The following is a 16,205-nucleotide window of genomic DNA, read 5'->3' as shown; positions in this document are numbered from 1 at the left end:
CTTTGAGGGACAGCTAGTAACAAGACTATGGACTTTGTACAACGCTGGGTAATATGAAAGCGCTATATAATTACTGTATAATAAAAACCTGTAGTTTATGCCAATTATTTACAATAGAAACATCATCTTGCCAAAAAAACTTTTTCTTCTCTTCTCTTATTCTTGTATGGTCTAATGTGTGTAAAGGTGTCACCAGACATCATTGTAAAGGATATTAGTGATTCCCCATGTTTAAACAAATGACCCAGGCTAAAGAACACCTTTATAGACACCTAAAACATCCTTAAAGTCATGCAGCTGGCTCCACCAAGCAGTATTGGCCCCAGAACTGTGCAGACATCATCAAATTGGAGGTCAAACAGCCACACTTTAATGAACCCCTGGGAACTTCTGGAGAATCCCCGGTGGAGAATTGCTGGTATAGAGAGATAGCTCTGGGTCTAAGGACATCATAACCGAGGCGGTGGCACACAGAAGCAAGTCTCGGGGCTTCTGGATGGCTACACAAAAATAGCCTGCAAAGGAAAATATCACACATAATGTATGCTTTAGGAGGATTTGCAGTCTGGGAACAGCTTTATTTCTGTTCTTTACCTGCATACTTTGGGCCAAAGTGTGTCCCCTCTTCCTCACTTTGGAGCAGTGTTTCCTAACTTTTTTAAGAAGGGGGAAGCCCTGAAATAACTTTCAGGTCTCCAGGGAACCCTTGCTATAATTTCTATATCTACAGCTCACAGTATATTATTGATGTAGTTCATTAGAAGAACTCTTACTGCAGTAGTGACCATTGGGAAAAATGTCATCCTTACAGATAGCCAAAATTATCATTGGGATCTGTTAATCTGACCTGAGAGGCACAAATCGCTCATTGATCAAGGAACCCCCTAGCAACCTCTGAAGGAACCCTGGCTGGGAAACAAACACTGCCTTAGAAAGTTGGAAGGTATGTATGAGTTAGTAATTCAGTGTCCCCGTTGCTTCTCTAAAAACATTGAGTTAGCTGCTTCCATAGCCCCAGGAGATGAAAGGATAGCCAGCATATCCTGACATCTATTGAAAAAAGATTTTTGATGTTTTATTGCAAAAGGAACTTTGCCGATCTGTTGGCAATAATAAGCCTACTTGCACAGTTTTTGTGGAATTTATGCAGAACTATAGTTCCACTTTAAGGCATCTCTACTTCCCTACTTTTCAGGCAACTAACCTAGCATGCAGTGCAGGGGTACAAATGGACACTTAGAGCTCTGTAACATTATTAGAACATTAAGGTTGCCTTTTGGCATTACATTAAGTATCTCAATGGTTAACATGAACAAATCCCCCAATCACAAATATTTTATTTAATAAATGAGTGAGCATAATCAGCCATTCAGAATCTGAACTTTACAATCTGATTGTTCAATCCACTATGACATTTTTTATGTCCTCTCTGTTAGAATACAACCACCATGCCAAACAGTCAGTTAGAAAAATGCTGCTATATTTCCTTCATCTTAAAATATGAATTAAAGTGACCCTGTTATTGGAGGGTCAAACCCATCGTGTAAAACAAGAGGATGAGTAAATTACATTTCTAGTTACCCTGAGTGTTTAAATGCTGCTATCTATAGATTAAAACAAAACCCAGGCATGGGGCAGAAGCAGTATTTACACCCCAGTGCATAGCTGTTGCTTACCTCCAGTGGCCAAGGATCAGCAGTGATGCAGTTTTGCCGGAAAGGTCAGTATATAAAGTATTGTTGTACTGGCAGGGTTTATTTTACTTGCAAGCCTATGGTGACATGAGTACTTTTAGGTACAGTACAAACGAGCTAGGGATGTGCTCATTGCAGTAAGCCATTACAACCAGGTTTCAGTTTACGAGTCAGTTGCTATGGATTACTGAACATTTACTTCTTTTAGCATATTAGGATATCTGGGAAGGGTATCATTATGTACCATCATATTGTGAATTACCCTTATGAAGAAAAGCCACACATTTACTTTTCAACCCACAACGTATCTCTATGCTTTTTTTCTATGGTGTCTCTATGCTTCTATAATTTCGTAAGAGCTTTGACCATTAGGATCAGGACTAAAGGACAGTGAAAGTTCAGTAGTGGGTGCCTAGTGCTAAAGCAGACTATTCTTTTTGAATGGCCTGCTAAGGGATCAAGAAACGCCCCTGTGCTGAGTTTTCTGATGCAGCACACCCCAACATATTACCCCATACATTGTGGTGCGCTGCAATATAAGTCCCCTATATGTGCATTTCTTCAATGTGATTGGGTGATATTTAAAAGGAACAGCATTTTTGTGTACGTGTTGTGGTAGTGCGCATTTGAAGGAAACACCCAGGTTTAGAACACACAAGGATTCTTACGTGATTTGGTATTGTAAATTAACCATTTCATGTAATTTGTTGTATGTATAATTTGCCTTATCTATAAATATATAATAAAGAAAAGCTGTTTTACAAAGAAAATGAAAATGCATCAATAAACTTTTTCTTCTTTTTTTATTTTTTTAGTGCTGAGTACATACAGACATTTGAATTTAGTCAACTAGAAAAATAAAACAGCTGAAAAGCACAGAAAACCAAAGTGTATTTATAGTAAACATTATTGGGGCAGTACAGTTGTACACGGTATATTTACATGTGAAAATGTTTTCTATGTAATGAAGTAATAACCTCTGAATCATACAAAATTCATCAAAAAAAAAACAAAAAAACATTTTGCCAACTCTGCACCTTTAAAGCAAAGGCATCTCCAGATAATGCAATCTTCAAAAAGTGTTTTTGACTGAATGATGTGTTGGTTTATAAACTTTGCTTAAGAAGCAAACGCCAATTCAATACAGTCATCATTACCAGGTTAAACTGAATGCCACACGTCTGAATTCAAAGTCTGTAATGCAGTGACTGTACTTCTAATAGTACTATGTGGGCTTTACATGGAACAGAATGACTGGCTGTAAAATAGAGACAAGACTGAAGAGATCTATACTTGGGCAAGTCTTTCCACTGTTCTTCTGTACTCGCCCACCAGCTCCTGATAGCTCTCCTCCAGCTGCTCATGTTGTGTTTTCAGATCTATTTGGTTCATCTGGTTTGTAAGCTCCTCTGGTTTTAAACATCTCCTCATCTTTGCCATTTCTCTCTGGTTTTTCTGTGGACACAAAATATGTTACAACATCAAAATTTGGAAACGCAGATATAAATTTTGGAATTAGGCGAAGTTGTTTTAGAAGGTGATTGCCAACATGGCTGGCATAACAGAATTGGAACTTTTTTACAATTTGTCGTCAGTGATAATAAATAAAATATTGGAACTCTTATGATGAAATAACCACATGCATTTTTAGTAACATGCAATTGTTAGTACAAAGCAGGGTGGTATCATTGGATTGGAGTCTCTGTGTAACAGGTTTCACAAAACACAGTCCCCTTCATCAGACACACAGAGCCTTCAAATTCAACTGAAGGGTGCATATGTTTTGCCACAACCTGCTTTTTTACATCATTTTTTATAATTTATGAATAAAAATATCATAATGCCTAATTTTTTTATATTTCCAAAGGTTTTTTTCAAACCCAGTTTATGCTTATTGTTTACAATTGTAACAAAATAAATGCTATGTTTTAGCAAATACATTTAAAAATTTTTCCTCCATTTGATAATCTGGGTGGTCAGAAAAGTCCCTAAAAAACGTATTTAGGTGTACCTGGATTTTATTGTTACTTAAAAGTAAAGGAACACTTGCTTAAAAATACAAATAGTAATACAAACATACAAGTAATACAAACATATAGTGGTTAAATGGATAAGTACAAATTACTTATCCCTTACTCCTCTACACACTACCTATATGCGCTGTCCCTTGTTGCTCTTCCATACCATACACGACTGATGGCCCTGCACTGTGTGTGATGTCGGAGAACTGCAAATGGCTGAGCAGTGAAGGTAATCAGCTCTGCGGGACTGGTTTAATGGAGATGGGAAATCCAGGTGTAGGGAGTAGAGTAAGTGTTTGTACCTATTCTTTTGTGAACTTAAGGCAAATCAATATTAAACGCATGCAAAGTGGCAATTTTTGTAGAGTTAGGCCTATCTTAGTGTGGTAAGTTAAAGAGACAATGGAATTGGGCTTTAAACTACAAACTGGCTTGTGTAAGATACACAGATTTCTTAACCAATACAGAGATTTTCTTGAACTGTCTTTCTGAGGTTTACTACCAAATACAATGAGTAGTTTTATTTATTTATTAGTGTTTATTTAACAGTGAAGGGAAGAAGAGTATATAGGCTTCTATGCTACTGGACAACAGGAAAACAACATGAGTCTATTGACTTTAATACCATGTAGCCTAATTATATATCACTATGAGGTACACACACACAAGTTATAATGGTTATTCTAATGTAGAAAAAGGTCAAATTAGGATTCCAATAAAGAAACTATGAGATTGAGAATACAGCTTTACCTTATATGGGCCAACAAGTCTTTTTTTGATGTCTAGTCTGTAAGCCCTGGATTTTTCAGGATCACCCATGTCTGTTGCACGAAGCCGAAGAATTTCATAAACACGCCTTGCATGTTGCTAGTGATTAAAATAGCCAAACAATACAACAGAACAATGTTACATTCTTTTCTTTATTCACAACAGAATAAAAAAAAAGGTTAGCATAAAGAGCAATAAAACCTTAACAAAACAAATTCAGTTTTAAGGACATAGGAAATTATTTAGTAGTTTGTTTCTCAATGTTTGGGTTGGTTGATTGGTAGTACTTGTTTTCACAGTAGATGATGCGTTGCAAACCCCTGCATTTATGCCCATAACCCTCTTGTGAAAGAGTTTTACATACCTTTAGCTACAGGTTGCACTTCCCTCTTCTCTGGGGTTGATTTTTTAAAGAAGTAGAAGGTGTTCACTTTACAAAGTGAAGAATAAGAAAAGAAGGTAAACCAGTGTTCACTTAAAATACCCCAAGAATGTGCAAGGAAATTAAAAAAAAAAATATTCTTACTAGCACATAATTGGTGAAGTGAGTGAAGTGACCATGGTTACATTTTATTTGCAATAGTTCATGAATATTTGCTATCCTTTCTCCACTCCTTCGATAAATAAACCCTATTTCACGCTTCTCAGAGAGTGCTGCTAGTAATTATTTTAATATTTAATGTCTTTGATCTTGCAGGTACCTACAACAATGCTATTCTTAACTATTTTTTAACTCTAGCAAGGATGACTTTGAGGAACATTTATGAAGGCACAAAGACAGGTGTTTGTGGGTATTGTCTTAAGCAAAAATATGCAAGCCCAAAGTACGTTGTTACAATGTAACTAAACAAGACCCTGTAACCCCCCTATTCATATCAATATCAAGGTTTTTCAATAGATATGGCCAGCTTCTTTTTTCCATTTTGCAGTGATAATGTGCTGCAAGCAACAGTGGACATTTTTGACAGTGTTGGGAGTTTTGTATCCCAACTAGGTGCTGCAGCTAACTAGTTCCTTATGCATGCCATCAACCTGTTGATAAACTTTTCACCAAAGTCAGTTAAGTTAAGAGTGCAGGAGATTCAGTGAAGATACTGAATAAAAGCAAACAGAGTACAGCAAAAATCACCCATTAACTATGTGTCAGGTTAGTACAATATTGTCGGAGGTGGGGGCACAAATAGATACTTAGTCTTTAAATGCTCATCAATATGGAAAGCTTTTACCCCAGACCATACAAAATCCTGCAGGTATAGAATGTACACAGTGATATTTCTACCCATTTAAGGAAATGAAAAAGGTACATAATGTTTATTTATATTTGCATCAGAATCAAAAGTTCATGCTTTTCCCACTATATGTCAGCATTTCAAGTAAAGTCGGCTAAATTCCCATGAAAGCCAGATAATCATATGGAATAGTCTGCAGCATTCATGTCAGAAAGAAGGGGGAAATGCTGAGGGTTTAGGAATTTGTCCGAGTCAACAGCACGTCAATGTAAAGAGTAATACTGTGCTCATAAAGTCATCACAGGCAGTGCTCTTGCTAAAGTACCTTATTTATCTTGAGTTTCTGTTGAGCTTCTGTCACCATTTCTTGACTGAACCCTTCAAGAAGTTTTTCGGAAGAAAAACATGGCAGATTCTGGCAAAGCTTTGCAAGAACAAAGTCTCGGAGCCTGACAAAGTTTTCTGATGGATCTTCAGCTAGAGAAAAAAAAAAGAAACTTTTAATTTCTGTTTTTTTAACTACAAACAACCATATAATTCTGTGTCTAACAATATTTCAACAATAACTAAGCAAGGGAAAGGCTGACATTTTGCAATCATTATAAGCACACATTAATTTCTTCTATGAAGGGTAAAGAAATATATTTGCTTTAATTTCCCCCACCCCAGCAAAATATACTCCCGTCTTTGACTTTATTGTTGCTCCATTTAGCCGCCATCTATAAATACTCATTACATGTAAAGAGGTGCATGCATCACACTCCCAGTGCACATCACAAAGCACCTGTGCTGTCATAAATTCCTCCAGACCAAAAGCAGCAATGGGATTTAGGGATGTGCAAAGGAAACAGAAAAATTTGAAGTAAACAGATCCAATGAAGTTGGAATACATGAGTATATATAACAAATACAACTGCTGAGGTAAAAATAAAATATACATGTACACATATATATATATATATATATTTATATACTGTATTGCTTGTATAGTACTTGTCTAAGGCTACGTACACACATGCGATAATTGTTGTTGGAAACAAACGTCTAACGATCGATCGTCTGATAATAATTATCAAAAAAGTGAACGACTGGCCGATGAACGAGGATTGTCACTGGAAATGAATGACAATCCTGGCTGATCTGATTGGGCAACGATCGTTCGTTATCTATTGTGTGTACAGTTGTTCAGTTCAGATCATGTATGCTTCCGAGGTACACTTTCAGTAGTACACGTCACTTTCTGCTTCGTTCAAACGATCGTATCTAGTGTGTGTACATTATTAGTGTATTGTATTTGATGATCGTATCAATTCAGCTTGTACAGATCCGTGCAAGATACGATCATTCAAAATAATCATGAATAATTGTTGATCAGTCGTTAATTGTTCGTTTTCCAATGACAATTTTTGCAAGTGTGTACCTAGCTTAAGTGTTTAGTACCATGGTACTTGACCATGAGGACTAGATACACCCTAAATGTCCTGCCAGTCAGCATATCTGCTATTCAGTAAACTGTAACAGAGCATTTGGCCATATATATTCCCTATTGGTGCACTTTTAGTGTCTCTCCTGCCCTGCCCCCCCCCCCGACCCGACCCATTTATATATAGTCCTGCATAAAAAAACCTGTATGAAAACTGCAGTATATGATATTGCTACAGCTGAAATGTAGCATGCATGTAGCATAGAGTTTTCATGACATTTGATTTTCATGATTGAAATCATCGGGGCTTCATGTCAAAATGATATGGTCTATGGGTACAATAAAAGGTTACAGTGATCATCCTAAATTGACTGCAACACTTTGCCACAGACCATATACCTTACAGCAGTCACCGTATTTTCTTACAAAACTGGAAAGTCAAGAAAAATTGTAGATGCAACATAAGGAATGCAAATGTCCTTTTATTCAAAAGTAAGATATAAACCTAAATGAAATGTGTAAGCACATGGGAAAGAAGCAATTTTGTTACAGAAGGAAATGTGGGGTTTAATTTTAATAACCTAAAAAGCAAATTAAACACTTGTATATTTTCCCTTTCATATGTTAATTATACTTTGCCAACTCTGCCTTGTTTAATGAAAAGATCAATACAAATAGACAAACGGTCATTTTGAGGTGGATGGATAGATAGAGACATTTACACATTATATTATTTTACTGTGTAAAGGGCTTTCTAATCCTAAGAATCGACACAGCTGCCTGGGAAAAGCAGCCTGGCTACCATTATCCATAGTCATTAGCCCCTCCATTGTACTGTAAGCACATAAATACCCAGGATTTCAAAGAGGAGGAAACAAAAAGATTTAATTGTTCTGAGTAGCCTGTACCCTTTTACTGCCAAATCACTCAGCCAATCACAGCATCCTTAACCCCATGGAACATCAACAGGTCAATGATCATTTCAGACCTTTACACATTTACAATAAATCATCTTTTACACAGATATTTTTATGTATAGAAAATAATCAGATCTTTTAACAAGAAAGTTTTTTCAAAAAATTAAAATTCTATTGCTAGGTTGTGGAACTTTAAAATACACAAAATGAAAAACAATAATTTATCTGTTGGTCACAGTAAACAATTATAGGTTTGCTTTTATTTTCTAACCTGACAGAGAAAGTAAAGACAAATCTTATGTGCAAATGTAGCAGACAATTATCAGTGGGCATAGTGATTTTCAAAATTTCATACAGTAAATATAAATCATAAACAAAATGTAATACAGGAATACAAATATATTTTGTTTTCACATATGAAACAGACCCACTGGCCACTCTTCCCTATATAAACCTCAGCTTTTTAAGCACGTTTCTTCAATTTGGGACAGATCTGCTAAATGGCAGTTTGTCCAAGTTCTTAAAGCAGAATTAAACTGGAACATCTCATCTATCTGTGCACGGCTAGCTTCCTTTTCTTCCACCATGAAACAATCCTCTGCCATCTTGACTGGCAATGACGGGATGACGTAACAGGAGGGAGTTCATTTATTCCCAGCACACGTAAGGGAAGCCAGGATTGCCATGTTTCTCTGGCAACAAAGCTGATACTGTGCATGAGCAGTTTAGCTTTGCTGCCAGAAACTCGGAACAATCAGATAGGTTGGACAGATTATTACAGAAGGGACATCACCTGTTCTAAGGTAAGTATGTATATGTCTGTCATGTACAGTGCTGAATATTATGTTGACCACCTAAAGTTTAATAATAAAAAATACTTCTGCGGTCCTTAAAAAAAGTGCGACAGATTTGCCCAAATGTAATGTGTTTTTTTGAGCAGGTATTTTACAAGAAACAATAAAACACCATCAATGCATTGAGCAATCCTAGCGTTGTCACTTCTTTAGGATGTGGCCTCTATAATAGGATTGCCTGGGAAAAACGAAGTCTAAAAAAAAAACTAATGTAACTTCCACATCTAAAGAGATCTGGGTTTACAGGCTGAATGTTAATGTTTTAAAGTATTCAGAATGGGGACAGCCAAGTAATGGGCATTTTCAGATGGAGGTTGGAAACACACAGTCAACAGTGTTCCAGGTGAGTCCATGCTTCGTCACACTGACATTGGGTTGCACACCATCTCATTGTTATTACAAATAATTTAAAGAGAGATGGGTGATGGCAAAACTGGCATGCACTTAAAAAATATCTATAATGCATTGCAACATTGTACACCAATACCACTGCAAACCATGCATGCACTTTCTTATAGTGTGCTTTATGTGTCATCAGCCATCTTTCATTGGAATATTGGCAGTTAGAAACGGCAGATTCTATGGTTTGCTTGATGCAGGTTTTCTTTGATAAGCTAACAACATTATAAATCCCAAATGAAACAAAGACACAGGCACTTCACATGTGTATCTAACCAAACTGCTCACAACATACAGGGATATCATGGCAAAGTTATACAATACTAAGGATGTAAGACTTACAACATCTGGCGAACACATTTAATGCAGGAGAAAGGAAAAAAAAAATATCACATCGAACATATCCGGTGCAGGACATGCTGTTGACATGCCTAACATTCTTTTAGAACACATACGTGCATTTCCTTGTCAACCAAATGATCAGAACATTACACACCCCATACAAATTCCATACAAGTTTATTCATCATATTTGTCTGTTCTACTAAAATCTCTTGTGTGTGGGCGTATGATGGCCCAATGCAGATGTATAAGCAGGTATGTTTTTTTGCACATGCACATACTACATACGTGAGTGTATTTTTAGGACCCTATACTAAATATTTCATATTCTGTACATACATGTATATATACACACATATAGATGTATGATATCTATCTATCTCTATATATATATATATATATATATATATATCTATAAATATATATATATCTCTATAAATATATATCAAATATTTATTCATTCTAATGTTGTTTGAATTTCACATTCCACACAAATGGAAAAAAAAAAGTATCAAAAGAAAAAAAAAACACAATTTCTTACAGAAAAAAATTGAATCCATACATAAAACTACAAAGGTCTTTAGCCTTCCACTTTCAATGCATCCAATCACCCCTTTGGGCAGGGAAAATATATAATAAACACTTAAGTAGCACTTAAAATGTGCATAAAAATAGCTCATGCATGTTAATCGTTTCAAAAATTCTACCTCTTCAACAAAGCCCAGGCAGATCTTGTGAGTGCTCTTTCCCTCCCTACATTTACAGCTGACGGGCCAAGATGCAGGAAGTGTGGGTACTGCCCACTCTGAAAAGTATAGGGAGGCATACAGCCACAAAGAGACATTCAGACGGATCTCTTCACAAAAGGGAAGGATTTGAGCAGCCTGCACTGATTATACAGGGGACATGCAGGTGTTTGAAAAACTAACATTTTGCACACGTTCACCTTTTTTTAAGGGGGGGGGGGACACACAATATTCTGTACGCATTTTAAACATTTTACAGTTTTAACTACAAAATTAGAAAATAAAGCACACTTTATATTTAAGATATACACTGAGCTTCATAGTGCTTCTGATATAAATCTACATCACTCACTTAAAATATTAAGTGATGTAATATAATATATAAATAGGATCCCAAACAAGAACATTGTTTGGCAAAATTTCTCTTTTTTTTTTTTTTTTAAATATGACATCCAAGAAACCAATACCATACAATAAAAAAATAAAAGCAATGAGAAAAGCAAAATTTCTTGATAAAATCACAGTATGGCTGTAAAAACACTTGCTATGGCACGGACATCCATGGTGTCATATGAGGTTTGTGGGTGAGGACAGACATTTTTCATGAGGTCAGTAATCTACATGGACTGTTTCCTTAAAGGCTTATAAAAGCCCATAGCACCTTTGAATGTGTTTATGGGCATTAATAAAAGCATTTAAAGGTGTTTCAATGCAAGCCTAAACATGCTTATAAAAGCACATAATGCATTTATGGGCATTTGTAAATGTTTCTAGGCATTTAAAAGCCAAATCTGAATATTGTGTGTTAATGGAAGTGTTTACAAGCGCTTACAACAGCCTGTACACTTACATTTGTCTTCAACGGAAACATTTACAAACACTTGCTCCTATTAGTTTTAACTGAAGTGTTTGTTTACAAATTTAAATACTCAAAAACATGTTGCCCACAGACGCCCTGGTGTGGACTGACCCATTGGAATGAGAAGGAAGATTAAACATAGGCATCTAAACACTGGGAAACCGTCTGTGTGGACTTAGCCTAAATGGGTTATATGTTGGCTGTATTTTTATTAGAGAAAAGAATGAAGCAAAACTGTTGACTAAACATCAAATGTGGAGCCATTTTCTCGTGGAAATGTGAAACGAGAAATGTAGAGTCTGCCACTGCTGGTCCCCACAAAGTGCCAGTTTCCAGGCTTCTTACAGAATGAAGTCAACAATAGAAGAATCCATGTTCCTCTCAGGAATAGTACAAGTAGGCTGCAAAACCAGACCACAATGTGAACATTCTAGTCTCCTGCCTGCACAAGGCTTCCCCTACTCACCAAGCATGAAGCATGCAACATCAGGATAAAGTCAGTGTGCACATTTTTCATTCAAAAGATATTTATTATAATTAGGAGGGAAGATCAAAACTGACAACCTGAACATGCAAATTTTTTTTAAAGAGTTAGGAAATACCTCCTAAGTCTTCACAATTTCTTTTATTGCCATTTAGGAGCCCCTAGTTTCAGAGATATCACCCACATAGGCCTTAAGGCTGAAGACTATGCAAGCCAATCAAACTCTTTGCTACTGAACGATTGAACTACTTATTCCCCATTACCTCATTAGCAGCACACTCATTTTAGTCCGCTGCAAATATAAAGTTACTGCCAACAAACTATTACATATACAAGCAGTAAAGAGATTTAATTGCTTGTGTAGCCTTTGCTTCTGATCTGTTCATATGTAAATCCTAATCCCTATTAGAAATCCAATGTTACACTCTAGGATAATGTACTGTTAGCTGTAGTGGCCCTGGCCAATGCTCCAGCATTAATTCATAAAATGTCTGGGCGTCATGCTAAACTGCAGTTTTAATAAAGCGCCAATGTTTAGCTCAGAAGGCAGTGAGGTTCTTGGGTAGTCTCTGCTTCCTCAAACCTCTGATCCATGTCCACAAGTTTCCATTTAATATGCTAAAATAAATCTGTGCCAAGAACTAATGAGGTCTACCACTGATAGGATGACCTTCTTGCAAGTGCCAGCATGGCGGCTAAGTGGTTAGCATTGTGGCTTTGCAGCACTAGGTTCACAGGTTTACATTTTGATCAGGACACTGATCAAAATGAAGTTAGTCAGTTCTCTCCACTTATAGACGTTTCATGCAAAAATTTCAGTTTTACTTCCACATCCAAAAAAAAATATTGCTGGGTTTATTGGTTTCAGGTTTTGGTACAGACATTCTAAGCTTCTCAGAGGGACAGAACTGTGTAATATATCGGTACTATATAAATACATAGAAATACCCATAACTGGCTGTCATAATGGGATTTGCTTTAAAGTCAGTAAACCAAAAAGCAAGGACGGAAGACCCAAACTGGTAACAATTACAGGAAGGACGATAGTGTTGCTTTACATGCATTGGAAAAATACATGCAACAAAAACCTGTTTTTAAACTAAATGTTAAAAACATTTAATTTGGTATTTTCATGCTGAATACATACAAAAGTGCTGGGTAATTTTTGCACTGCTCAGTGTAGTGCATTACCTACGTGTAACTTTTTTTATTATATCAATTATAAACTGACCTGTGTGGCAGCAATTTTTACTTTAAAGATATGCTCATGGCCATACAAACAAAAGAAAGGCACAAGCAATACATTTTTTTTTTTTTAGGTTTATAAATGTACAGACAAAAGAACCACCAGAAAGTTGAAAGAAAAAGTCTCTGGTACATAGGTCAGTGTAACGTTCCAGGTATCTCTACCACTAAAGTCTACCTTTAAAAAAGAAAAAAAAAAATGAATTTTGGAAACCAGACAGAGTGTGGTTGCAAGAAAAAAAAAACATATTTAATGAAGACTTAGTGAAATCAGCAACACAAAAAAACATCTGTTCTACAGAAAGAAGACCACCCCAGCTAAGCTGAGACTCCTCTCTGAACATCACTGCCATGAAACCATAGCAGGAGGCTCTTTTTAGGTGGTAATTCAATAAATCTTGAAGGATGCATTACAAGCTCTGGCTAGATCGTTTATGATAAACGACTGCTCCTGCTTAGTTTGCTCCCGGCCCTTAAAACCGTTACTTTATAGGTGCAAATATACATATTGCATTTATTATTTCTGAGCACATTTCAAAACACTGAAAAGGAAAAAGCATGCAAGAGACTGACAAACCACGTGCCAAAACAGTTCAAAACGATAATTCCTCAGCTGCAGAACAGTTAGAGAAAGTTATTCTGGAGGGCAGATTTGCTATGTCTACAGTAAAATATATACATGTTTACAAGCACAGGGTTAGGGGGACAGATCTTATCTGCTCAGAACATAAGCAAATGCTACTCTCCAGAGTAATAGACAAAAATGAGGCCCATCTGAAACGGAAAACATTACAAAACTTCAAAGCAAAGTGCTGTAATCGTTTAATAAACTACAATGTAATCTGGAAAACATTTTCTTAAAACAGACTTTCCTGATTAACATGACAGATACATTTCAGACGGGAGAATATTGGCTGCTTATCTTTCCACAACTGATCTTTTTCATGCTACTACATATGCTGGTCGCTTGGCAAATATTGCTGTGGTCTACCAGCTAGAGATAGTCTGCTTTTCTTACATACCACAAGGTGACACAAAAGTCATTGTAGAGTGAATGGAAACAATGTTAAAACCTAATCATTTGCCCTTGAGGCAAATACTACAATAGGAAAAAAAAAGTTTGCTGACACAGTTGTGGTCTTTTTTTTTTTAATGCCTCTTCTGTTCCAGCGGCACAAATGAAGAATTAACACAAAGAGGATAACAACTCAATAAAGAGGTCTTATAAGCAATGTTTTTGTTTGCTAGGGTGACTCTTTGTGACTTCATGGACTTTGCCAAGCCAGGACGGGTTGTGAACGGCTGCTTCACTGAACTTCTGTGAGTACAATTTCAACCTCCACCGTCCTCTAATTTTGTCTTCAACAGTATGCAGAATGACAGTCTTTTCCACTATGGCCTGCATTCATATAATGTGGCCAAAATATTTCAACTTCAGTTTCAGAATCTGTCTTTTCAATGAGCAAACTGATTTTTTTTCTTTACAGTAGTGACTGATATGTATTTCTTTCAATCCAAGGAACATTCAACACTTTTTCATAGCACCACAATTCTAAAGTGTTGAATTTCCAGCGCTTAGTCATTTGAAGGGCCAAGGACTTGCAGCAAAGCTAATACCAGTAAGATAATAGCTCTGCCTCTAAAAACTTTTGAAGACAATGTGATATTGTGTTGACAATGAACTGACCACATTTATTACAACAACAACAACAACCTTTCATAACAAACAGGCCGAGTTTACCGTCCCTTAGGGACCTCCCTATGACCCATGTCAGTAAGCTGCAAGTGGAAATATAATCATATTAAAATATATCTATGGCCACTGTCTTCCTAAGGATGAACTGAAACAGTTATTTCTCCTTGTTCTACTTTAAAGCCTGAAGGAACCCTTGATTTTTAATACAAAAATGTAGTCATATATATGGCATACACAGTAATTATTAAGAGCTCAACCGAGTGTTAGGTTATTATTATTACTACACAATATTTATATACTGCCACCATATTACGCAGTGCTGTACAAAGTCCATAGTGACGTCACTAGCTGTCCCTCAAAGGAGCTCACAATCTAATGTCCCTACCATAGTCATATGTCTGTAACACAGTCTAAGGTCTGTTTTGGGGGAAGCCAATTAACCTGACTTCTCAATCTGGCTCTTGATTCAATGTTAACACAAGGATCAATTGTAAATTGTATACCTAAATGCTGGTTGGTCTTGGTGCTTAAAATGTCACAACTAACCTAGTAGTATTAACCTAGTAGAAAGGGCAAAAATCCTAAACAATTGCATTCTTTTCTAGTGGAATATAAATACAAAAAAGAGATTTCTCTATACTTGCTGTTTAACAGTGTACTAACAACAGAAAATCTGCGCAATTTATTTTCCGAAACACTGTTTTCTCTACATTTTAAAGGAACATGCAAATAAAGTAGAGTCTTTAATGGATCAGAAATCGTTGTATGCTTATTGCAATTTATATTGCTGACCTTTGTTAACTAGAATTAAAAAAAGGGCACATCAGAATCAGTTTCAGAAGCTGCTCACAAAATACAAGAGACTCGTCTGATGTTTAAAAAGAGAGGTAAAGTATACAATGGAAATAAGTAGAATTAGACACTTCATATACTGTGCAAAAAACCATGGCTTCAGAATTCTTTCTATGCAAGAAACAAGTCCATTGTTCCCAAGTGAGCAGCTTCAATGTTCTCAGCGTTCTTCACTAAAGAAAGTTCAACCTCTTTCCAAAATAAGTCTTTACAACACTTCCATAGACCCTCTAATTACATTAAACTGTTCTATGGGCAGCAACACTTAAGTATAATGGAGTATTATACCACACAGCCAGCAATGGAATACTGCGTAAGCTTTGGGAAGAGATAAAGAAAAAAATATATGAACGTGCCACAAAACTGACAACCATGAATTAGGTCTGCATGAAAGATTACGTCATTAGTTAGTTCAACCTGGAAAACACTACATTTATTTAAGTCAACGTCATAACAAAAAGCAAAATACTGGTGGACAGTCTGTATAAAACAATTCCTCAATGGTGCTTGTTCTATGCCTATTCTTGTCTACATCAGAGCATCCAGAAAACCACAGGACATTTAATTTAGTACACTACAACGTGTAAATGTGTATTATCTAAGAAATGTAGCAGATTGTGTTGCAAAAAAATATAGGGCAGGTAGATATATATAGGTAGGTGTGTATGTGTGTGTGT

The 16,205-nt window shown here is 36.3% G+C and overlaps 1 protein-coding gene across 1 annotated transcript in view; it reads right to left on the bottom strand.

Annotated features, from left to right (window-relative positions):
* Positions 1–2,480: 2,480 nt before the first annotated feature.
* Positions 2,481–16,205, bottom strand: part of HAT1 (histone acetyltransferase 1) — a 34,737-nt gene continuing 21,012 nt past the window's right edge. The window contains exons 9-11 of the mRNA XM_072418332.1: positions 6,038–6,189; positions 4,466–4,582; positions 2,481–3,149 (exon numbers count right to left, since the gene is read on the bottom strand). Coding sequence (XP_072274433.1) covers positions 2,982–3,149; positions 4,466–4,582; positions 6,038–6,189 — 437 coding nt within the window. The 3' untranslated portion in view covers positions 2,481–2,981. The remainder of the gene's footprint in view (positions 3,150–4,465; positions 4,583–6,037; positions 6,190–16,205) is intronic.

Source organism: Pyxicephalus adspersus, chromosome 7 (genome assembly GCF_032062135.1).
Source record: "Pyxicephalus adspersus chromosome 7, UCB_Pads_2.0, whole genome shotgun sequence".
NCBI classification, from domain to species: Eukaryota; Metazoa; Chordata; class Amphibia; order Anura; family Pyxicephalidae; genus Pyxicephalus; species Pyxicephalus adspersus.
The sequence above is the reverse complement of the archived record's forward strand: the minus strand, read 5'-3'. Positions and strand labels throughout refer to the sequence as shown.